Source organism: Falco rusticolus, chromosome Z (assembly GCF_015220075.1).
Source record: "Falco rusticolus isolate bFalRus1 chromosome Z, bFalRus1.pri, whole genome shotgun sequence".
NCBI lineage: Eukaryota > Metazoa > Chordata > Aves > Falconiformes > Falconidae > Falco > Falco rusticolus.
The window spans coordinates 81306080-81331146 of NC_051210.1; the positions used below are offsets into that span (position 1 = coordinate 81306080).

The window sequence follows — 25067 nt, forward strand, 5'->3', positions numbered from 1 at the left end:
CAAGGGCTTTCTGCTGCCAGGTTGTTCTCCAAAGTTATCTGGCAGCTGAACTGGGAGGTGAGGACAAGCAGAGGCTGATGCTTTTGATGGGTAAAAAAGTGTTACGGCATCCCCTGTGTCACACAAGGTCTTTCCATGAGACCTGGCCCGGTTGAAGAAGCCCAGCAGTGCTTCAGTGGTGTGGCTGCATGGTTTGGGTGGTGACTTCCAGTTTCTGCCCGTGGCCAGTAGCCGCCCCTCTCTGTGAGAAAGTGTTTACCACCCATTCCTTCTCCCAGCGAGCCCAAGCTGGGGACATTGGCCCCAGAGACTGGGAGGGAGCAGCATGCTTAAGCTCTGCAGAGCCTCCTGGCATGGTTAGTGTGTGAAGAAGTTGCCAGCTCAAGTTGTTTGGGCTCTTGTTGCAGAAACAATATTTCTGTCTGACCCCAGTTAGCAACTGATGTTTGCAAAATAAAGAAGTCAAGGCACTGGAAATACTTTCCATTCCCACTCTTGTCTCAGCCCAAAATATTAGTATTAAAAATATTGCATCTATTATATGCAGCTAATATCTCTGCTGGCACGTAAATCACCCAGGGATTTTTCATCTCCATATTAAAAAAAAAAAGTTAACTATGCTCTATTTTTGGATATTTGTTAACTGTTTTGTTTCCATTTATTCCTACTAAAGCCACAGCAGTCTGTCTCCAAGGGGCCATATGTGGGAAAGAGAGTCCCTAGATTGGCTGGGAAGGTGCCGGGGTCACTGACAGGCGTGAAGGTGCTGAGTATCTGCTCTTTCTCTGATAATGTCTTTATTTAGCATGACAGCCTCTGGGGCACGAGTGGACAACAGGCTTCTTTCTTTCATTTAAACCAACATTGCTCCATCCATTCCCAGCATTGTGCAGATGCTATGGATCATCCCAATTTCCTGATTAAATTTGGGGCTGCTAGTTCCCAAGCAGCAAGGGCCAACAGCTAAGTGGCACTGGAGCTGTAGAAGGTGACCCAGCTCTGTGCCTCCCCCTGAGCACCATGCTCTCATCTAAACTGATGAGTGGAAACTTATCCAGGAGAAAGTAAATTTTTGGAGTGGATCAGACCCTGGCGCAGCTCAGTACATCCATGTGAGCATTGAGGGTAGTGTGAGAGAGGAGGCAGGAACGGGATCAAGAGGAGACAAATCTTCTTTTGACAGTGGAGTGGACTTAGGTAAACATTTGGGAAACTGCTTAGGATTGTCACTGGATTGCAGTAAGTCAATGTCCAGATCAATCCTGGCTCCCAAAGCTCTACACTCAATGCTATAGCTTGCTGCATCATTTTTAAAGAAATTCATTTAATGCGTTTGATAAAGGCTTCTGGCACAATCCAAGCATCTCTGCTCCTTGGGATGGTGCTTTACCAGATCCCCGTGTCGGAAGTAATTGCTTGCCATTGACTTTGGGTCATCTCAGATGTCTGGACAGCTGTTAGGAGATCCTGTCAAATCTTGCCTTAGCTTCTGCAGGAAAGACATTTATTTCTTCACTAGAAAGCACTGGTATAAATAGGATATGGAAAAAAAAAAAAAAACCCTAGAGGATGTCTCCTTGCTGTAGGTCAAAGAGTCACAGAGGTCTAAAGGAAGACAGCTGAACAAAAAGGCAGCAGGTGGGGGCTTGTACATTCTATTTAGGATGTGTCTTGAGGGACAGGGCCATGGAGGGATGGTGGTGGGCTGTCTGTGCATCTTGGCACGGGTTTAAAGTTTATATCTCTTGGAGGATTATCAGATCTCGGGATAACTGATCAGCCTTGGTGTATTTTTAAAGGAAGCAGCCTGGAGTCTGAGGTATAAGCTCTTTTATTGCAAAGTAGTAAAAGATGAATGTATATTCATTCAAGTCACATTCTTACCAGTAGTCCAGGATCTCTGTGTGTTTGTGCTTAGCAGACTTTTAGGAAACTTTGTGTACTGTGGTTGTGTCTTTCAAGTTTAAACTATTTCAGCTAAACTGGATTTGGTTCCTTGTCACTGCATTTTCCTGTGGTTTTCATGTAGTTTTTTGCAATCGTGTTTACAGTACGCAGAGAATCCAAAAACATAATTCCAAGTAATGTCATTTATGAAGAGGACCATTTCCAAGCAATTTCTACATGAAATCACTGTGGTGATTTCTACACCGGTCTGGGCAGTCAGCCTTGAAGTCTGGGGGGTGTCTTCCTAGCTGGTTGACCGCTCTGTGCAACAAGGGCCTCCATCTGGACATCCCTAATGATTTGTGGGAGACCCAGCAAAAGATTTAAAGAGCTGGTTTGGAGCTATCTTGCATGCCATCTGTACTTGGGATGTCTTTCCCAAGCTGGTGTTGCAAAACAGTTACTTAAATTCCTCCTGAAGATTCGTTTCCATGAAGCTTAGGAGAAAATAGCTGACTCAGGCAGCCTGTGCGGCCAAGCATTGCAGAATGTGAGGACTTTCGTTGGACTTCAGCAGTTGACAAGTTAGCTCTTCAGAGCTTTGCTGAGTCTGCTCTGATGGGTTTTGAGCCGTGTCCTTTCAGCCCAGCAGTGCTGTCTCTGCTCCTGCAGAACAGCCTGCAGACTGGGTGTTTGTCTGGTGGTCCTGTGAATGGGGTGTCCATCACTGCAGTGGGAGAAACAGTGGACACCGATGGTGTGAAGTGATGCTGCAGGAAGGCACAGAGAGAAATCAGGTCTGTTTCTGTGTTTGGAAAGGCCAAAGCAGTCAGAATCCCATAGCAGAAGATAGCGTGTCCCACGGTGAACTGTGCTTTCTGTCTGTCCTACACCCATTTTTTGGATGCTTTATTGCATGAGCAGCTTGCATGCCTTTGTAAGGCCCTTCAGTCATAGACTCATGGAACGGTTTGTGTGGGAAGGGACCTTCAAAGTCCCTCCAGCCCAGCCCCCTGCCATGGGCAGGGACACCTTCAGCTGGATCAGGTTGCTCAGAGCCCATCCAGCCTGGCCTTGGATGTTCCCAGGGATGGGCCATCGGGCACCTCTCTGGGCCGCCTGTGCCAGTGCCTCACCACCCTCAGCGTAAAAGTCAGTGTTACCCTGTTAATTTGTAGTGAGTCTAATTATGTTGTAAAGGCCAAACACAATCAAACAAAGGCAGATATGTTGTCCAGGCCCAAGGGAGGGTTGTCAGCAGTGGCTACACCCCAAGACCAAGGTGGTAACAAGAGGAGTTGTGCCCATGTAGGCAGCTCATCCAAAGGTTTCATAATGCGTTTCCCAGCAGCCAGAGGCTGTGAGCCTCATCAAAAACCTCTCTGCCCTCATAGCATTGTTTTTGTTGGGCTCTGCTTGTCTTCTGGAGGTCATTGTATGTTTTCAAAGATGCATACGTGTAAGACCTAAAGCACGTGTTACATCTCAACTGTACAAAGATGGCTTAAAAACTTGATCACCACCATTTTGACAGGTAGATTTTCTACGCTTCCCAAATGCTGTGTCTAGCCAGACATGTAGGCTGGATCTAGTGATCGGAATAGACTTTAACCCTACTGACAGAAAGGCATAAAAGGAGTGTGAATAATTTCATTTTTGTTTTCAGGAGTGAACATGACATCTTGTTCCCTTCTCATCTGAGAAAAATGCAAACAAAAATGAAACTGGAGCCAAGCGAAACCAGTTTGAGAGAGAAAGCCAAAGGGAAAACACACAGAAGTCTTGTGTTCTTCATCCTTCGAGCTGGTGGTTGTTGCTTTCTGTGGGGTTTTGAGGTTTTTGATTAATTTGTGTGGAACAGTCAAGCTTATTTGAGTGTTTCCCACTCAATTGTAGCGAGGATAGAAAACAGCCGTGGCTGGACCATGATGCTGCCTTGCAGCAAAGTAATGCTGACTTATCATTGTACAGGCATGTAAAACATCAAGGTGCCTTTGATGGACGTATGCTTGATGAAGACTTCAGGAGAAAGTCAGGCCCCTAGGATAGAAATTCAGACCTTTCTCTTCATTATATTAATAGCAGTATTCCCCAGACCTCCAGGACCAGTTTTAAACATTACAAAATTCCACCAGCTCCTAACTGGGATCCTTCAGGCACCACAGTTCGGACCACAGTGTCCCTTAGGTGCCCAAAGCCAGTGATGCCGAGTGGTTTTGACTGCAGCAGCACTTGCTGCCATGCCCAAACCCTTCCAGCGGTGCCTGCTCAGGGGTGCCAGTCCAGTTGTTTGTGGAGCTGCACTACCCAAGGTGAAGCAGCTGGTTTTGCTAGAATATGCTTAGTTCAACAACGCTGGGCCTGGAGAAATTGGTTTGTTCAGGGGATGTTCCAGAGGACTTTGCTTCTTTCTGCCCTTTCCCATTTCAGGATGGGTATCCTGGGCAGCTAGCTAGTACAGCTGGGAAAAGCCTGGTTGCTATCCATCTCTGTGAATTTAACTCTTTCAGTGGTGACACTAAGAGGGTGGGTTTTTTAAATTTCCCTCCCTCAATGGAAAATTACCGTGGAATTTTCAAAAAGAAGGTGGAGAGAGATGGCCCTTCATCCCATGGACCTAGCCCCTCCGGTCCTCCCTTCATATGTACAGCTGCTGCGTGCCTTGGGAGCACTCTGCTCCTCCAGCTTTCAGGGTTGTCACGGGTAAGGGGGATCTGGGGACCTGATGGGAATGGAAGGTCCCACAGAGTCCGCTTCTGCAGCAGATCTTAATCTATCCCTTGTAATGGCAATTGCCAATTAATTGCAGGCATGTTAATAGCCAAGCTGATCATGAGATACTCCCAGGGCTTAGCATCATATTCCTGGGCCTGATGCTGACATGGAGATGAGATCCTGCCTGGGCATGGGCAGGAGAAAGGGTGGAGAGAAACTTTCCATCTGCAAAATGCAGTGAGGAACATTTTCATTCAAGCACCAGAAGGGTGAAGGGGACACAGAAGGTTTGACCTTGGCCACAGCACTGCTTTTGATTCCCAGCCTCCTGCTTGGGTGCCTGCAAGTCTGTACTAGTTGTTAAACACTGGGTGGCCATGGCCATGCCCACCAGGTATCAGGCTGTGCGCAAAAGCAGGACAAACATCCTTCTCCTGTGAGGACCTTAGCATGCCTGGTAGGGTTTGTCCCACGGGAGAGTTGCCTGGGATTGAGGGCAAGTGTGGTGTCCAGGCAGGTTCTTCAAAGGCAAGAGCCAGCATGTCCAGAGCACCCAGTTCCCAAGCCCATGGACAGGATCTCGGTCCATTTGGCTGTACAGGGTGCTCAGCACTGCGGGGTAAATGTCTCAAGTGCTCTTGGAGATGTAGCTCCTTACATCTCAGTATGTGTAAGAATTACCTAACCAAATCTCTGTGCAGCCACCAGGAGAATGTAACCCCATGTTGTCCTCCGGTCTCCACATGCCAGACATGGTGGGGGCTTTCAGAGGACTTGTCTCACTCGGGCGGGGGGATATGAGCAGGGCTGACGGGACAGAGCAACTGTGGTTTAGACCACAGCTGTCCACGTGTCTGGAGTTATTTTTCCCAGCCTTGTGCCTTCCAGCCCCTTTCCTTGGGAGCAAACGATGTAGTAAAAACTTGCAGGAATCCTGTATTTCTGAGCATGTAGGCTGGTAATCACAGAGACAGCTGAAGCCTTAGATTTGTTTGCGTAGGCTCCTCTGACAGAGCAGACATTTGTCAGATCTAAATTCTGTTGAAAGGTACCTCATTTAGTTAATTGAATAAAAAAATCGGTGGAGAAACGATAGTAGAAGCAATACCATCCTATTTCCAGCTTGGCAATCCTGACTGTCTCCCCTTGGTTTTTAGTACTTCAGCAGTTTCTTTGGGACTCTGAATGTCTCCTTAGTTTCCACGTTGACCGGTGGCCAAATCTTCAGTCCTGCTGAAGTCAGGAGGAGTTTTGAGCCGAATCAGAATTTGGCCTTTGAAGTGCAAGTAGTTATTTAATGTTAAATGGAGTCAAGAGGCAGGAGACCATTGTGCTACGTAGATACTTTTTCATGTAGCTTAAGTAGTGTCCCCCACCAGGTACCGTGTACTTGCAGCAAAGGATGAGTAGAGAGGGACAGAAGAAGGATTTCCCAGTAGCTACAGCATTTTTCTGGGGTAAATTCTTGCTTTTCTTCGAGATGTTGCTATGTGATTCAAACTTCAGCTGCTCCTCCCTTCGGCATTGCAAACCCAAAAGCCTGGGTTGGGAAGTGCCTTTGGGCTCCTGCACGATCTGGTTCCCTAAGCTTGGTGGGTCACCACAAGGTACCATCTTGGCACCTACACTCCTGCCTGTGGGCAAGCGCAAGGTTGTTGCCATCAAGTCAACCCATGGTGGGTGCGTGTGGTGGCTTGTCCTGGTCACCATCTTGACCCTTCCTGGGGTTTTCTATGTCCCCAGCACCTTGGTCACACCTGAGAGCCAGGATGGGTCATCCCAACCTCCCAGGCTTTGCAATGCTGTGTGGTCAAAAAAGTTTTAAGATCTGAGCCCCATTCTCCCTGCTTTGGCTCTTCTTTGCTGCAGAGTCCTATTTCTTCTTGGCTTTTCTTCTTCGCTGGGGTGTTGGGAAGATAAAAGCACACAACGAGTCTTTGCCTGAATGCTGGATGGTTGTTTAGACCCCTGCCTGCTGCCAAGTCACAGACGTTGCTTCTTGTTTGCCTTCTCCTTCCTTTGCCTTTTTATTTCTTGCAATTTTTTTCCCCTAACTTGTTTAACTCTGGTGTTTTCCATCCTGTGGTCAGTGACTGCAGAGATTCGGTTTGTGTTTGCTCTGCCCCTTGCTGTGGGGATATTGCCTTTTAGCCGTCCTGTACAGGGACGGAGCTGCCTCTCCTCTTCTTGTCCTATTGCAAAAGCCCCAAACTGAACAATCTTGCACATTCCACATTGGCTTAACTGTTTGGGGTTTGTTTTGGTTTTTGGTTTGGTGGTTGTTTTTTTTTTTAAATCTTAAACCTTTTTTTCTTTTGGAGCCTTTAAACAGAAATGGTTTGGTTTATAATATCATTATGTCTTTAGGAAAAAAAAGTCCCTGCACTCATTTCTTGCAGGAATTTACAGCAGAGGTTGGTTCCCAGCTCATTTCCAGGCATTTAGCTTAAATTAAAGCTGCGTCTGTATGCAACTTTATAATTTCTTTGCAATATTTGTAACTTAATACAGTAGCAGCCTGTCTGGCTTATAACCCAAGGCTGAAAGTGCACCCAAACAGTTAAATTCAGATGTTTGAGAGGAGAGAAGAGCAAAACCGCAGAAAGCAAAAGCGGAATTGTATCAGCAAAACTCTTGCACACTTAAGCATGTGAGGGCTTATTACTAGATAAGGGTTTTAACTAGCTTTTATTTTGACATTCCCCTTTTAATAAGCGTTGCTCTTTACAAAGCGGTTTATGTGATTGCATTACTGAGAGGAAACAAAGAAATGCCAGGAAAACTTGATGTGGAGAATCTGTACTCATAAAATGCTTGTAAGCTCCAGCAAACAGGAAAGCTTCCCCCATCTCCTTTTTTTTTTTTTTTTTTTTAATTCCCTGCCATTCAGCTTGGGGGGAAAAAGGGAAAAAAAAAAAAAAAAAAAAAAAAGCCAAACCAACCTATGTTGAATATCTCAGAAAACTGGATCTGGTGGTCTGAGACTAAACACAAGTTCCTTCCACAACCACCATGAACAAGCCTCTTCGTCCTGAATTCTCCAAACACCAGCCCTTGCTCTTTATGGTTAAGAGCCAGTTGGCCTCAGAAAATAGGTTTTAACTCCTGGGGGTGCCAAGGAATACAGATTTGATGGGCAGATGGCTTTGGCAGGCAGAGTTGGAGACTGTTTAGCCTCTGACCATTGAAATGTATTTGTGAATGGCCGCTTCCTTCATCCGAGCGCCCTTAGCTGAGCAGTGCTGATGATGAAAATAAAGTTAACTGCTATGCAACGGGTTTAAAATAAACACTGCTGTTCATCTGAACAGAGGCAGGGGTTTGAGGTAAAGGCTGAGGCTGAGCAGGGGGACTATAAGGAGTACAAAACCAGTACGGGTGCAGACTGGTGTGGTCACCACAGCCCTCATGGTTCTTTCCCTGTTTCAAGGGACGATGCTGGGGAGATGTCCTATGTGAGCCTCCAGCGCTGCTCCCAGCAGCCCTGTAGGGAGCCAAGGATTAAAGCATCCCACATGCTCTCTGAGCCAATACCGAGCGTTAAAAAGGCAGCGGGCAGGCAGGGAGCTGCTGCCATGCTTAGGGCTAACCCTGTGCTGTCCTGAGTGAAGGCAGCCCATGCCAGGGCCATCTCCATCTTAATTGCATCCTTGATGATGTTCCAGCTCTGCCTTCTCTGCTTGGGACAGTCATGCTGCAGCCTGTGTGGAAATCAGAAATATCCGAGGCTGCCAAAACGTTTCTTCCATTCATCCGTTGGTTTTCTGGTGACCTGCCATCTTGTCTACTGGTTAGGGATAGCACACAGGGTCTTGCTCACCCCTTCTGAGCTGTTGTAGTCTCTTGAGCAAACAATTTGCAGGAATTCCTCCTCCTTGTGGCTGTTGAATTTCCATGTTATCAATTTGGAGCTGTATTCACATAGCCTCCTATCTGGAGGTAATGGTACTGGCTCCCCATCCTGCTGGAGCCAAGTGTCATCCTCAGCTACTTCATCTACATGTGCATCCTGTCCTGGTGTAGCAATGATGAAGGAAGGACCAAAGAAAAGCACTGTTGTGGACACCTCTTTTATTTGGTAATTTGGTTTTTTGCTCTTTTTTTTTTTTTTTTTTTTTTTTGTCTACTTAGAAATTCCTGTTACATCTAAAATGGTTTGCCGCAAACCAATGCGTGTTGGTACAGCAGAGGTGGCAGGCAAGAGGAGCAAGCAATGCTGTAGGCCAGGTGTATCAGGACCTTCTTAGATCTTCAGAAAAAATATCTCCTGATATTTACTGCCTGCCTGACTTCCCATTGCTCACCTGGGACTAACCGGGTCTTCCCTGGTTTAGTGCAGAAGCAACACAGAAACTACAGAAAGCTGGGAGAGGTTTTCTTGGGAACCAAGGTCATGTTATTTAACTGTTCATGAAAACTTAACAGCTGAAATATGCCTGGTTTTGAAAGAGATTTAGAGGCATGAGTTGGTACTAGGTTACGTTGGATGCCAGGAAAGTGGCTCCCCATCTGTGGTAGGGAGACCCACAGAGACCACCCACCAAGGGCCAGGCTCTTTGTTGGGACAGATGCGTTGACCGTGCAGAAAAGGGTGAACTAATGACTTCCTTTGACTTTCCAGGCGACAGCAGAGACTTCCTGGTGGGAACAAGTCTCAGCAGCACGCAGATCATCAGCAAGGTGGCACCAAACACAACAGGGACCACCAGAAACTCTACCAAGGAGGCCAGGCCCCTCACTCCTCAGGCAGGACAGGCCACCACGGCTACAGCCAGAACCGGAGATGGCACCACAACCAGAAGCACTCGCCTAATGACAAAGAAACGCACAGAAACGCCAAAGAGACTGAGAATTTGAAAATCGAAGACACCTCCATCGGCACGGTGCATATCCCCGTGGAGACGCACCGAGGCCCGGAGGCTGTGGAGAAGCAGTCTCAGCCGTACAGCCAGGAGTCGGAGACCAAGCGGAAAGACAGTATTCAAGAGCGCATTGGGGAAAGACCCAAGATCAATTTGCTTCAGTCTTCCAAAGACAGGCTGAGGAGGAGACTAAAAGAAAAGGTATTATTTCCTAGGGAAACATTGAGTTTCCCTTTTTCCAGGAGTCTGGCTGTTGGCCGTTCTCCATACAGAGGGTGGGGTGGGCTCAAGGGACCTTTCCACGAATGCACCCAACTTATCTTAATCTCCCAGTGTCAACACTTCTCTTGAAGTGTCTTCATGCTTCTTCAGGAGGCCTTTTATTGACACAGTGCTAGTGCCCTTGGCTTGACTTCTTGGCTGAGGCTGCTGCTAGCTTGAGTTCTCCAAGAAGGACTGGACCTCTCCCCCTACCCACACAAAGACCTTTGGGGAAGGCTGGTGCACACGTGAGCTGCAATGTGGGTGCTCCTTCCCTGACAGTTGATCCCAACTGACTGCCTCCTGCTCTGCAGAGCTCATCCGCTTTGCAAAGAGGGATAAAAAAGGCAATCTTTTGTGTCTCTGTAATTACAGACCTAAATCCCAAGCTTCAGCTTTTGAGTGCTGAATAGTTGGAGTCAGCTACTTAAAAGTTAATATCCATTTATCTCTGCAATGAATTGAAACTCCCTTATCTTTCCCCCTTCCTTCCAACAACCCAACAATAACAAAACTATTGCATGCAAGTGACGGAGGAGAAATCCTTTTTGGAAACAATATTCGGCCTCAGATTTCTGAGGAATTTGGAGATGATATCTCCATTTGCTCCCTGTGAAACTCAGATTCTTTCTCTTAAGATTCTTTTGTCAGACTGGAAAATGCATCCATGGGGCTATCTCCAATAAGATTGCCAAAACGCGTAGCAAAAATAACCTGAACATATACAATTCCATGGGAGTGCATGTTGGAAATGTATACCTTTTGGATGCATGTGCATTTACTATTTATGTATGTGGCATGAGGGGGAGGAAGAGATTTTGTTGGTTATTTTTATGTTCTTTAAAGCAATGGGAGTATAGCCGAGACTTTCAGAGTATTCATTTTAATGCTCTCCCTGCAAATTTATACTTTTATAAGAAACGCATCACGTAACACCCACTTTTGGGTGCGTGTTGTCAACACAACTGGCCTCCTGATGGGCGTTTTTGACAACTCCAGCTGCTGCTTGGTGTTGGGGTTGTCTGAAAAACTGCAGGTTTGAATTGTATAGCATGGTTTAAGATTGAACTGGAGGAGAAGGGAGCAGACCAGAGCAAGGAGGTTGCATGCCTTACACTGGGGAGAAGGGGCAAATGCAGAGTTAAATGTTGAAAAGAAGCTGTAAATTCTGTGGTGATGATGTGAAGTGAAAAGTGTAAAGAAGGAAGTGTAAAGGAAAACTGAGAACTGGAAAAGTTAAGACTTTTTCTAATGCTGGGGTTATGTGGTGTCTTTGGTCTCAATTTAGAGCATTAGATATATTAAAAAGTAGATATTCCTGTAGGATTGTTATCTGAGCATTTTGCAAATATCAGTGCACTTTCAAAATAGAGGCAAAAAATGCCCATTGTCACCATGTTGCAGCCACCCCCGGAAACCAGTCCCAGTTTTTTCCTGATCAGTTTATTTCCAAAGCAATTATAAAGCAGGAGGAGATGAATTGTGGTCAGGTCAATCCCAGATTTAGCAGCAAAGGGCCTGTCGGAGGTGGTCAGACCTTGGCACCCTGGCTCAGGACCCTTGAACATACCTTCTCACTGAGCCAAGGGGGAGGGCTCTGGGATTGAGTACTGTGGGAAATGGAGAAAGAACATTTCTGGAGTAGGAATTGTTGACTTGTGGGTTTCAGTGCTGAGATGAGACCGCTGATGCTTTGATTTTTCTCTCTGTTTATATGTCTCCCCAGTCCCCTTCCCCCTTTGCTGTTTGTGGAAGGACAAGGGCTGATATATCTGTTTTTTCCTTGTGTAACAGACGCCTTGTCTTTCCCTTTTCACGGACCAGGACGAAGTCACGGTGGAAACCACCAATCCTGAAAAAAACAAAATGGACAAATTAATTGAAATCCTCAACAGCATGAGGAATAACAGCAGCGACGTTGACTCCAAGCTCACCACGTTCATGGAGGAGGCCCAGAACTCTACCAACTCTGAGGAGATGCTGGGGGAGATAGTAAAGACCATCTACCAGAAAGCAGTGACAGACCGCAGCTTTGCTTCTACGGCAGCCAAGCTCTGTGACAAAATGGCCCTTTTCATGGTGGAAGGAACTAAATTCCGGAGTCTGCTCCTCAACATGTTGCAGGTAATGAAATAGAATTAGTTGGTTAGATGCCTGCAGCTTCACCCCACCTGCTCTTACTGTACGCTTGGACAGGAGCTGAGCTGTTACCAAATTCCTGTTGAACCCAGATGATGGGAGAACAGAAGCGTACCTGCGGTTTTGTCTGTGCACATCTTTCGTGGTTGCTATAGATAACGTGGCGCTGAGGGCATTGTCAGATGGCTCATCGTTCCCATTTCATGAGCTGTATTGGAATTACGGTATCTCACACCAGCTCCTACGTGCGAAATGAGTGGATTGCTTGTGGCAGCATCCCCATGGCATGAAGAGAAGTCACCTTGGAGGGTCTTTGCCACTCTTTTTGGCTAAAGTCAATCTCAGCAACCAGAGGTAGCAAGTTGAGTCGTGGTCCCTAAGTAGGCTGTTGGTTGCGTCACCTGAAGCACTCGCTCCTAGTTTCTGATTGCAACCTGAAATTCTGAAATAATTTGTGTATTTGCAAATTATTCTGGGTGACATGTTTATTGATATGTGCAGCACTGGTTGATTGTTCAGCTCCAAAACCATCAGTGACAGCAAAGTTGGAGAAGAAAGCGGTGTCTCTGATAACTGGTCCATGATGATGATGGTGGATGATGAGGAAATAGGTGTGTCCTCAACTGCCCGCAGTCTGCTGGGGGGAGTGTGCTTTGCTGTAATGCTGCCATCAGAGGCAGGGTTGCCTTCTGGGAGGGTGTTACGTGGCCTTCCAGCTTTCTGCCTGTCTGGACACAGGCCGTGGGCTGAAACTGTGAATTTCCATCCTTAATTTAATATGCATTTCCGTTTGGCAGTTCCCACACACATATGTGTTGTCTGTGGCATGCACAAACCTCTCATTCCATCTCTCCGTTCTCAGCACACGTTCGGTGCCCAGCATCGCTCCACTTTTTGATACATCTTCTTGCTCATGTTGGAGATTGTCCCTTGCTGTGCCTGGCTGCCTGTACCTTGTGTGGGCTGAGTTGGCTTATGGGCAAGACAGCAAGCAGGGAAATAAGGAGCAAAATAAAATAACGGAAATCAATATTTGAGATTAAATCTTAATATCAAAATTAATATTTTAAAATCAAAATTAATATCTAAGATAATTCTGCAAAATCACTGGTATAGTTTTGCTTCTCTCAGTGCTCTGGGCACATATCAAACCCAGTATCTCTCCCTGTGCCTGCTCCTTCAAAGCCCTTGGGCAGCACATGCCTGCCCATTGCAGGTACCAGGCAGTGGGTTTTTTCCTGATCAGTTTATTTCCAAAGCAATTATAAAGCAGGAGGAGATGAATTGTGGTCAGGTCAATCCCAGATTTAGCAGCAAAGGGGCTGGAGGGGGCTCTAAACCCTTCGTGCATCTCACTCTTCTTCCCATGCCAGGTCACGCTTGTATCTTCCTCCGGCTGAGTGTTGCTGAGTAAATCCAAAAGTCCAGGAGCAATGACCAGGGAGCAGCAGAGTTCTATCCAAAAACTGGGGATGATGGCAGTCCTCCTGGGTTAGGGAGGACTCTTGCAACGTGCTTTCTTCCCTTGCCCCAGCACTTCCAACCCTATTAACAGACCCAGTAGGCTGATTTATACGATAGCATCATGTGCAATAATAACTGGCTTCATATTCAGCTCTTCATAGCAGGAGTGTAGGATAAATAATATATCTTACATCTCCAGAGAGTCCCAAAGTGCTTCCCAGGAACATGTAGCCAGTCTTGGTGTGATGGGAGCATGATGTCTGTGCTGTGGACAGCTGGGAAGAAATGAAATGCAAAGAGTGAGCAGGGTGTGCGGGTGACTGAGTTCATGTGCTGGAGCATAGTAAAATATGCAGAAGGGATTTGCTCAGCCCCAAACCGCACATCTTTTTAAAATGTCTTGGTGGGGCAAAAGGTGACAGATCACTACAGGTCAAAAGAAAAGTGCTGTGTGAAATTAATAATTTAACATTTCCTTTCTGATAGTAAAGGATTTTGACTTTCTGCAAGCACGGTTAGTTTTCCCAAGCAAAATAGTTGGATGCATTCACACTGATTCATTAAATACTTTGGTCAAGCCCTAAACTGGAAATTTTTGTGATGTGTTCAGGCTTGACAGCCCTGGCTGGAGACAAACCCAGGTATGAAGCACAAAAGACTCACCACAGCTGCCTTGATGGGGCAAATAAGGGGATTTATGATACTGATAAATGATATATTATCAATACCAATATGGTATATTGGATAATATGTGGATGTTATGGAGTGATATGGATATCCTATGGATATATTAATTTATCAGTATGATACATGGATATATGGTTGGTGATACAATGTTGATATGTCCGTATCAATATGATGTTGACATAAGGTTGATGGTATAACATTACACAGCTCCAGTAGTGGCCCCTCCACCATCAGATATTTTTCATCAACCATTTCTAGATACTTCACCGTTAATTAAAAAAAAAAAAATACTTTAAAAAAACACTTGCTCCAGAGCTGGATTTATGTCTCTCTAGCACCTTTCAGACTAATCTGATCCCCGGACATAAGGAGCTCGGCTCACCAGGCACTGGCGAGCTGGGGAATTACTCTGCCGGGGTGTGATAAATCAGGATCAACGTGATCCCCCCTGTGCTGCTGGCGCCTGGGGCTGGACCGCTTGCCCCCGCATCTGCTCCCGGCAGATGCTCCTGTTTTGTAGGGGCTTGTTTGTCCCTTTCTCTCGGGACTGTGATGGCAACAGGTCAGCCCCACCAGAGGATCTCACAAATGAATGCATTAACCCATTGAGCCACCCTACCAGCATCCCTATACCCCACCAGACCTTAAAACAAGCAGCAATGGGTTTTCCCACAGAACAGGCAATAAACAGAGTAAACTACCTTTTTAACCTGGCTCCTCTTGTATTTTCAGCTGCTGACAAGGTGCTCGTGCTCAGGGGCTGCACACATTCACAGCTTATCTCAGGAGACTTGTTTTGGTCCCAAAACAGATGCCAGCACTGCAGCACGGGGATGCTGTCACATCATCCCCCTCCCTGCCAGCAGGTCATCGAAGGAGCATCCCACTGGCCAGTGTTGCACCATTTCAGGCTCTAAGGGGATCTGTTGCAAAACTCTGGTTTGAATTTATCCCTCGCTCTGTATTTTGGTCCCAAATCTTGGCTGAATCTTGAATTTGGGTGCCGCAAATCTTCTGGGATGCTGAAGGGAGATGTGGAAAGGGGTGTCATGGGGTGGGCAGCTGGAAAAGCTCTGGCAGATTCTTGCAGGGTCTCAGCACTCGGGGGGATTAATTTGGGTTTGATTTTCTGCTCATGGAGTTTGGTTCGGTGTTTGTTCAAGGAGCGATTTTGAGTTGTGTGAGCCCTTGGGATGGACCTGACTGAACTGGGCCCAGGGACCTTGGGCAGACAGGACCATGCAAGAACATCTTGATGGACACATGTATGGTTTCTTCACCCCTTTTAGAAATACCTTCTTAATTAATAAATTGAAAGTAAGCGTGCTGTGAGAGGTTTTTGCTTGTCATAGTTTTCACTCACTGGCGTATCCAGGCTGTGGTGGTTTGGGTTTTTTTTTTTTTTCAGTGGGGGAGTGTTAAGCAACGTGCCACAAACCCTTTACGTGTAACATAAGTTGGAGTATTCCTCTGTTGAAATGGCCGTGCTCTTTATAGCAGAGCTGTGTCTGCATCTGAGCTATGCAGAGCCAAGTGTATTATTAGAGTGGACATCACTGGGACTGTAATTGTACACTGCTCCCCTTAGCAACCATGGCCAACAGCACATCAAACAGAAGGCTGATACCTTCTTTTAATAAAAAAAAAAAACAACCGCACACCACCGTGAAACTAACATCTTGACACAGAGCTGCAGAGCCCGCTGCAGAGCACACGCTGGCGTGCAGCCAGAGCCAGCGCCTGGTACGTCCCTGTCGTTGGAAATGCCTTGGTGCCAGTGGAGAAGGGCTATTTCTGCTGTATACCCTATGGCATACCCTGATGCATAAAATAATGCATACCCTGTGCTCTACCCTGCTGCATTCCTTATTGCGTACCCTATGGGTATACCCTAATGTATAGCTTCTGCATACCCTACTGCATTCCCTAATGCATACCTTAATGTGTACCCTATGGTATATCTTAATGCATTCTCTATCGCATACCCTATGGTATATCCTAATGTATACTCTTTGATATACCCTACTGCACACCCTGTTGCATTCCCTAGTGCATACTCTGTTGTATACCCTGTTACACACCCTAATGCATACCTATGCGGGATTTCTTCATCATCTTAGTTTAATCTCTTAATGCCCCAGAAATGTCCTGCCCTTGGTTCGGTGCTGTGCTTTGCTCTGGTAGAAACTTGAGTCGAACCCCATGGGTTTTGGCAGAGGTTGCACTTCGATTTCAGTGCGCTCAACTGGGTTTAAGGTAGTTGGTGTGACTACTTCTGGAGGGGCTCAGCCAGGGCGGTGGCCAAAAATCTGTTGTTGACCCAGGCAGAGGATGGAAGAGGAAAATCTAGCTTGAATCCCATCTTGGGATGTAGATGATGTGGCATTAGGTACTGGGGAATTGTTTGATTCCTTTCAGTAAATCAGGGTGCAATGGGAAGGGTTTACCATGCTGAGCATGAGGATCTGGGAGGAATGAGCTGAAATCATTCCTTTCCCGTAGGCTTCCTCTTATTTGAGCAAACAACGTAACCTCCCAGTGATAGCCACCCTTTCTGCATCATAGGCGTCGTGAGGATAAAGACACCGGGGGGATACTGTGGGAATTGGGCTGTGGAAGTAATATACATGATTAATGCTGAAAGGCAGACTTTTTCCCCCCTTAACATGATTAAGGTCTAGGTCTTTGGTGAGGAACAGTTTGTGGTTTGACGGTGGCAGGAGGATCTGAGTACAGCTGGAGAGCATCTGACCTGTACGCCATGTCCAGCATTGACCACAAAACCCATCGTCCCTCTTTCCGTGGCTGTTTTTAATTTAATTGAATTATAGATGGTCCGGTTTGTGCACAGAAGGCGCAGTAGTACCACTTGTCTCAGAAAAGACATTGCCTAGGAGATATCAGAGAGGTTGCTTCATGAAAGACAGGAGGGGGGAAAAAAAGAGTCCCAAGGTCCCTGGGGCAAACCCTAAAGCCATAAAGGTGCGCATCTCGAGTGCCGCAGCGGTGAGGGTTTGCATGCTCGGCTCCATGGAGCCGCGCCGCATCCATCTCCTCGACCTATGCATGAGCCCAGCGTTGCTGCCTTGGGTTTCTCTTCCAGAAGGGTTTGATGGGCTCTTCCCAAGGTGAGGTGGTAATTCAATGGGGAAAGCCTCCTTGGCTTGAGCTGCTCCCCACAGCTCTTCTGCAGGGATGAGGGACATCTGGGTGGTCAACCTCAGAGATGATGCTTGCAATGGGCTCTGGCAGCCCCGCAGGAGCCCAGCGCAGGCAGAGGTGGCAAATGATGCTGCCCTTGTGTAAACCCCTTCATTTGGGGGTTTGCAGAAACTTTCAGAGCTTGGAAACCTTTTTCCTTACATTTCTGTGCTGATGTTGACAGCACTGTCCTGGTTTCATATACTGCTGTGGGGCTCACCGGTGAAAGCTGCCTGCTAAATACAGCTTTGCAGATGGAATTTATTTTCTATGTGCCCAGGAATTCAAAGGCAATTCTAAATTCATGTACACACAGATTTACGTGGTATATATACAGGCTTGCAGGGGTAAAGGGAACGCAGCCCCATGGTGGCTGTGAGGAGCATCCCTAGCTGCCTGCATCCTCCTGCTCTCAAGCATGGGGAAAAGAAGGAGCGGGAAGGAGATGCCTTCCCTCTCATTTGCCCCCAGTTGTGCTTCTGAAGGTGCTCTGTAATTCTGTAACAGAGTATTTATTATTGTATTTTTTAAATTTTTATTTTAATATTTATTGCTCTGTTATTTTGAATAATTTTATGGGTTTATTCTAATTTTTCGATTATTTTGCCTAGTCATCCAGGGCCAAACGTAACCCATGCAAGTGTCGGCAGCGAGCAGGAGAGGGAGCCAGGGGAGCGGGCTGGCACCCTGCCCGTGCCAGCAGGTGAAGGGAAGAGCTGGGCATCAATTAGAGCTGGCCGCGCCGTCACCCGTGAGACTGGCCAAAGCATTGCCGTCTGCCCGGAGTAATGCAGCTCGCCTGGCTTTGCCATCGAGGTTACGGGAGCTGCTGGCAGACAGGTTCCATGCGGGTCTGTGAGTTATTGGAGAGCCCGAGATTAAATATCAAGCTGCGTGCTTTAAACTTGCCGCTTTTCCCAAGTGGAGCGGTGGCTGTAGGAGCCGTCGGGCCCTTCGCAGCCTTTCCACAACGCAGGGACATGGCGGGGGTGAGGGAGCACCCGTGCATCGCCTCCTTGGGGGCTGATGGTGAAATGAGGGCGGTTTTAATGGAGCACAGAAAGGGGTTTAACCCAAGATCAGGGGTTTTAATGGAGAGCAAAAAAAAAAGGCAATATTTTCCCACTGATAGGAGGGAGGGGACGGGGACAGGAGCTGTGGCGCAGAGGCACTAGGAGCCCTCCGAGCTGGGAACAGCTGAGCTGCACCCCAATTTAAATTGACTGTGGGGCTGCACTGCCCATCAGTCCTCAGCCCAAGCCCAGGGGTGGGTTTCAGGGCTCACAGACTTGAGGAGCTGAATTGCAGCTGGAGGTGGCCCTAGGGCCACTGATGTACCAGTGGGCAGCACAGGGGGATGCCATGAGGGTCGTCCCCACTGCCCTGCAAGTAGCCAGGGGCTGGAGTCCATCCAACACAGCCAGGCTTGAGGCTGTGCACAGAGAAGGTGTTGAGTTGTGAGTAGCAGGGCATTGTGCAGCTGAGAGATTGATGGTAAGCAGGACTAGGACTAAGTTGTGTTAAAAAAAAAAAAAAAGGAAAACCCAGAAAACAATAAAGCCTTTAGGATTGAAAGAATGGCATATTTGACCTGAATTCAGTGCACTGGTAAGATTTTTATATTGCAATGCTCAGGTGTGTCGTGAAAAAATAGCCATCAGCTTTACTACCGTAAATAAGTTGTGTGTGGTTTCTCCTGGCTCCTTTTCACCCTGGAGGGGCCAAGGCTTCACAGCCATGGTGGGGACCAGCCCCTGCTCCAGCATGTGATGTGACCTTAGGGATAGTACTTGGTGTCCCATCATCTCCGCTGGCCAGTGAATGACCTATCTGGGCATCTTCAAGTGGTGGTGGGACTTAGCAGAGGTTCCTCTCGGTCCTGCAGTATGGTGGTGAGCAGTGTCAGCATCCCTGGCTGAGCTGCTGCCTGCTCAAAGTACAGCCAGGTTCAGACCAGGGGCCTTTGGCTGGTGGGACCCGTGCACAGCCTGTGCATGGACTGTAGCGCAGAAGCAGTGTGGAGCAGAGGCTCTGCCGGGCTCTAGGTGGAGACTGCAGACTGCACAGCCTGCCTGCAGCTCTGGGCCAGATCTGGGCAGCAAGTGACCCGTGGGGTGGGCTCCTAGCTGCTCCCAGCCATTGCTGGTGGATGAGGATGCTCAGGGCCACACAGGGTGCCCCTGAGGCTTTGGTAGGAGAAGGGGGGGGGGGGGGGAGGGGCGGAACAACTAAACAACCTCAAAATCCATTTATCCATTGAATGAGAGGTGAGGAAATGCCTGAGGACACCCTTGCACCCGCTATGCTGGAGGAAGGGGGGACACTTCAGCATTGAGATCCCCTCAGACCAGGCTGGACTGGCATCAGCTCCGGCTGTCTGTTTTCTCCTGAAAGGCTCAAATACAGTCCCGGGATGCGGGAGCATGTTCCTGCCAGCCCAGGGATTCAGCCAGCCTAAGGCACCTTCCCGCCAGACCATCTGCTCCTGCCTACTCTGGCATAAATCCGGCTCAGGCTGCTGCAGCCGCCCTGAGGTGGGGATTTCAGGATGCTGTGGGGTTGGAAGATCCCTCCTGCTGCTACCCACAGCCGCCTTGCCATCTCCAGCCCTGCTGGTTCTCTTTACCTGGCCTGGGGACAGGATTTTTTGGAGGCTCATTGGGACCCTGCAAGGCATTGCCCTGCCTGGGACCCATCCTGCAAACCCCCACGTCCCCCTGTCACTTTGCTAGGGGGTGAAGCATCCTTCTGGCAGAGGAGCATGCTGGAGAAGCAGGTGCCAGGGACCTCACCTCCTGAGCCAAGGTCAGAGCAGATGCAGTTGCCAGCATCACCCCAGAGTTGGGGTTTGGCTAAAAGGATGCTGGAGAGCACAGTACCTATTTTTCTTTTTTCCTGGGAAGGGGGGAAAAATGGGGTAGCTTGTGCTTTGCCCATCCCTGGTGTCACTCAGCTATGGGATATGGGGGATGCTCTTGTGCTTGTCAGCAGGAAATCTCTTCTTTTTTAAGGATTTCTAGCTGAGCCACAAGAATTTATGCCAAATTTAGTTTCCAGCTGAGGGAGTTTGATTGACATGCTCAAGCCCAGCCTGCCCCGAGCGGATTTTGGCTGGTCTTTACAGCTGGCCTGCTGTGGTGGCACCTCAGAGGGATGGTCCCATGGGACCTGCAGCGTGGGTAGCACAGCATGGGCACCCTCAGCATCCCCTGGCCAGGTTTAGGCTCAGGTTTTTTCACTGCTGGATGTTTGTGTGTACCTACCTGTCAAAATCTGGATTTGGAGAATCGGTGCTGCCATGGAGTCCACATCTCTCTTACCTCCCCTGTGGGTATCATTTTGCACAGCCTCATCTTTTCCTGCTGCTGACATTTAAACAAGCAAATGCAAAATGCTGGTGTGAAGTGGCTTTGGTGAGGTGAGTCCCAGGAGCAGAGGTGCTGGAGGATATGCAGCGGGTCAGGAATGAGGCACATGAGAATTGTTTCACATCCCTGTCCCACACCTGGCTGGGGCTGATACCGGTGCGAAACACAGCATCTGAGTCTTGAGGACAGGAGTAAATGAGTAAATGTTGCATGGCTAGATGATGCCACCCCATCATGACATGTCCTCTGGTCTCATCAGCAGTGCTGCCACCCCTGGGTGGCCCCCCATGCTTTCCCCCCTTGCCAAGCATCCAAACCCAGTGCTTCCTTTTCCCCTCCCAGTAATAAATTCCTCCACTTTGCTTGCTTGCTTGCTTGCTTGCTTGCTTGCTTTCTTTCTTTCTTTCTTTTATTACTGTTGCTCTACATACTATTTTTTTAATAAAGAAGGGCTAGGAGGAGCATCTCTGGCAGCACTGGAAACCCAAACCCAGCAATATCACCCCTAGCCCAGGAGCAGCAGGAACTGGAGGGGAAGACAGTGAGAGCAAAGTGTGCACTGGCTAAGGAAGTAGTGTCAGGCTGGAAAAAGAAAACCTTTCCGTTTCTGCTTCATTGATAAGAGTTAGGTCTGTTTCCTTGCATCTCTCTAATATTCCAGTGGTCTTACGTGGTGATGCTGACAGTCTGCCACTCTGCCAATGCTGCAAAATATGCCGCGGTAATCATGAGTATCCCTTTAAGAAAGAAAGTTTGGAGGGATCGCGGCATTTTGCAGTTTACTGTTGTTTTCTCCAGCTCTTTTCTGTAATCTCAGCTGTTCTGGCATAGACAGGCAGCTTTGAGGTGTTGTTTGGTGCTCCATACCTCCATGCTTCAGGGGATAAGCAGAGAAGATTCATGCATCTTTTACATCCATCTGAAACAAAATAGCCAAATACATTTCCTATAGCAGAATCTCCCTGGCTTCATAGGATTCATAAGTATTAGCCCCTGAGAAAAGATTTTCTGAACTCTTTTGTGTAAATAATATTTTTTAGCAGACTGGTACTTCACCTCCAGGTCCTGGCTTTCAGTGGTGGCTTGTCCCCCATCCCAGGCAGCCCAGAGCTGTGTTTCCAGCAGGGAGCTTCGGCACCAACCCTGATGCCCATCAGATGTTTGGCCACGGTGGTGGAAGAGACAGAGTGAAAAGCAAGGGAGGAGACAAGAGGGGTGTCAGCCCCTTTGCTTTCCAGCATGTTTGCTCAGTGATGTTGAGTGCTGGGCCAGAGCCATCACCTCCCTGCAGACTAAACAGTTGCAATGTTTTCTCCCATGACCAAAAGAATTTAGAAAAGGGTCCCGGTATGAAACTTTACACAAACTCAGGGTGCCACAAATATCTCTGACTGGTAGTCCATTAACTCCTCCGGTTCCCTCCTCACCCATGCAGTTCAGGCTCTGGGAAGATGAAGGGAAAACCCATCCCATGATGAATTTGCCAGGCATGACACCCTGTGCTCTCCCATCCACCATGATTTCATGCATCCATCTTTCTTTCTTTCTATTTTTTTTTTTTTTTTTGCTTTCTTTTAAAGGAGAAAGCCGAGATCTCTGGCCATAGTAAAGCTCTGGGGTCCTCAGCACAGGGAGGACTTGGACCTGCTGGAGTGGGGCCAGAGGAGGCCACGGGGATGGTCAGAGGCCGGGGCACCCCTGCTGGGAGGACAGGCTGGGAGAGCTGGGGTTGTCCAGCCCAGAGAGGAGAAGGCTCCGGGGAGACCTTACTGCAGCCTTGCAGCACTTAGAGGGGGCTCAGGAGAAAGATGTGGACAGAGTTTTTAGCAGGGCCTGTCGCGACAGGACAAGGGGCATGGTTTTAAATCAAAAGAGGGGAGATTTGGGCTGGATGGAAGGAAGAAACTATTGCCAGTGAGGGCGGCGAGGCGCTGGCAGAGGCTGCCCAGAGCAGCTGTGGGTGCCCCATCCCTGGTAGTGCTCAAGGCCAAGTTGGATGAGGCTTGGAGCCACCTGGTCTGGTGGAAGATGTCTCTGCTCATGTCAGGGGGCTGGACTAGAGGGATTTTGAAGGTCCCTTCCAACCCAAACCATTTGGTGATTCTATAACACTTCCTGCCTCTTGGAACTGTTTGTAGCTATCTGTGTGCATTGAGGTCCATCCAAAGGTTGTCTGCTTCCCTGCACCACCCAGCTTGGGGTCTTCCACTTCACGGGCAGGTTCTGGGGATGAGGGAAGCCACCAGGCTTCATTCATCCATCAGTCCTGGCTTACGGAGAAGCAGAGGTCAAGCCTTGATGTCCTACAATCCCCAGCCAGCTCAGCAGATTGGTGGTCCCACCCTGCGGTGAAGCACCACCAAGCACATACTCACTAGAAAGAGCTTAGCATCCCACAGGGAGAGCATCTTGTTGCCAGCTCCCAGGCACCCAGGAAAATCCCTCATAGGACTAAGCCAACATAAACCAAGCGCGTCTGTGCAGAAAAGCTCCCAATGGCAAACAGGGTTAGCTGACTGCTTTTTTTCCCTACCTGGTTTCATTCATCCTTGGGCAGACTTGAATTTCAACAGGTGCAGCTTCATTTTAAATGCAAGCGGAATTTCTCCACTCGTGGTGCCTGGACAAAGCAGCACCTGCCTCCATGGCCACTTTTCTTCCTTTTATATCCCTCTTTGCAAACTTGGCCCGTCCCAATAGACCTTTTAGCACCTTTGCCTTGTAGAGAGGACACATTGCGTGTTCAGAGCTTACAATAAAAGCACAGCCTGCTGGCAAAATCCAGCTGGTCCCTGGCGCATCCCGGTGGGCTGCAAGGCAGGACACCCCTGGCTGTGGCAATTGAAGGCAGGATCCATCCATCGGCCTCTCTTGGCATCCTAGTCACCACCCCAAGCTGGCATTGGGCATGGAGTGGGCACGTTTTCGGCCATAGAATTGGCCTCTGAGCAGATGTTGGGGATGGTGTTGGGGCTCAGACCTTGCCCTGATGCGGGGAAGGGCTTGAAAACTGCTCATCAAACCTTCCCCACCCATATAAAACATCCTCTATACACTTGCCTGGGGGATTTCTTCAAACCAGCATGGTTTTACACAGAGTTCATGCTTTGGGGAACGTGGCCCGTGGGCTGGGAGATTTATATTAATACATTTTTACATTTTTTCCATGCCCTGCTGCAGATGCTGGGATGGGCAGGGACCCACTGTGCTTGATTGCCTGTCTTCCTACCACCTCTGTGTAGCAGGGAGGGATTTACTGGCCTGGGGGATAGGATGGTTTTGGGGACATGGATGCTTTGCCCCTATCTGCTGCCTGGGAGAGGACTCACGGTGTCTGCCAACATCCAAAGGTAACCCAAGGTTTTCCCACATACACTTGCAAGAGCAAAGGGCGCGTTGCTGCCTCATGGTTCCTGCAGCAACAGGACTTAATGGAGGTTCTTCTGCAACACTCCAGGGGACCAAGCCTGCCGAGCAGGAGCTGCCTCTGGGCATTACAGCCCTGGAGGGCTGGGTCGAACAGGCACACCAGCTGCTCTGACAACAACCCAGAAAGGAAATTAATTTGTGTATCTTTGTGGTCCCTTGTCTCCCTGCCAGTCTCTCTTCATGGGACTGAGAGGTTGGCTTCTGGCTTTCAAAGGTATCATTATTTCCCTGTGTCAGTGTGTCCTGCTGGCTGTCCATGCCCCTCTGCTCGCTGTAAGGGCTGGCTGCGGCAGGCGATGACATTTTGCTGTGTGATTGTGTCCGGGTCCGTGGGATAACAGGGCTTTAAAGTGGTGATAAACTGCTGTTATCCAGCTGAGCTGACATTCTGGCACGTGTTTGGGAACCCAGAAAGGTGCTAGATAGGAAGGGCGGCAATAAAAATTAAGTAACAAGGAAGACAACGCTGTCACCTGGGTACCGCTGGAGGACATACTGGCAAACATCCTCTGGTGAAGCAGCCAGAGCTCCCAGAGCATCCCACTCTCTCTTCCAGAGTACTTCTGCTCTGGGCATTATCCCACTTGAAAATGATTTGGAGGAATGGACCTGTGATAACGTGGTATAAGCCTTAGTAATTCGGTGGAGATAGAAATGTGTTCTGGTTCTGGAAACGAGATTTGCTCCAATTCGGTGGTGAGCTGTGCTGACCCGTGGGACATAGTATCTTCCCAGGACATCGCCACATCTCAATTCTGAAAAGAAGGAGATAACAGGACACCAGAGGATTTCCTTTGGGCTGCCTCTTCTCCTCGCTTTGCTTTCTCTGCACTCAGAGGGTCATTAAAGAAGATTTTTACACCTGGACAAAATGATATTTGTTGTTCATGGTACACAGCCCTTGCTGCTTCATCCTCTTGGTCATCACAGCTTCCACTGAGACAGTGCTCAAAGATCTCTAGCAGCTGCTAGCTAACAGCAATGCTTTTCTGTTTGCACAGCCATCATTATGTTCCCACCTGGGTGCTTTAAACCTCAACTAAATCAATAATTA

The 25067-nt window shown here is 48.3% G+C and overlaps 1 protein-coding gene across 3 annotated transcripts in view; it reads left to right on the forward strand.

Moving 5' to 3' along the window:
- Nucleotides 1-25067, forward strand: part of CTIF (cap binding complex dependent translation initiation factor) — a 141422-nt gene that overhangs the window by 92897 nt on the left and 23458 nt on the right. For 2 of the 3 annotated variants that reach the window (XM_037374327.1, XM_037374330.1), the window contains 2 exons: nucleotides 9224-9665; nucleotides 11520-11849. In XM_037374327.1, coding sequence (XP_037230224.1) covers nucleotides 9224-9665; nucleotides 11520-11849 — 772 coding nt within the window. The remainder of the gene's footprint in view (nucleotides 1-9223; nucleotides 9666-11519; nucleotides 11850-25067) is intronic. The other variant, XM_037374328.1, reaches the window with a different exon arrangement.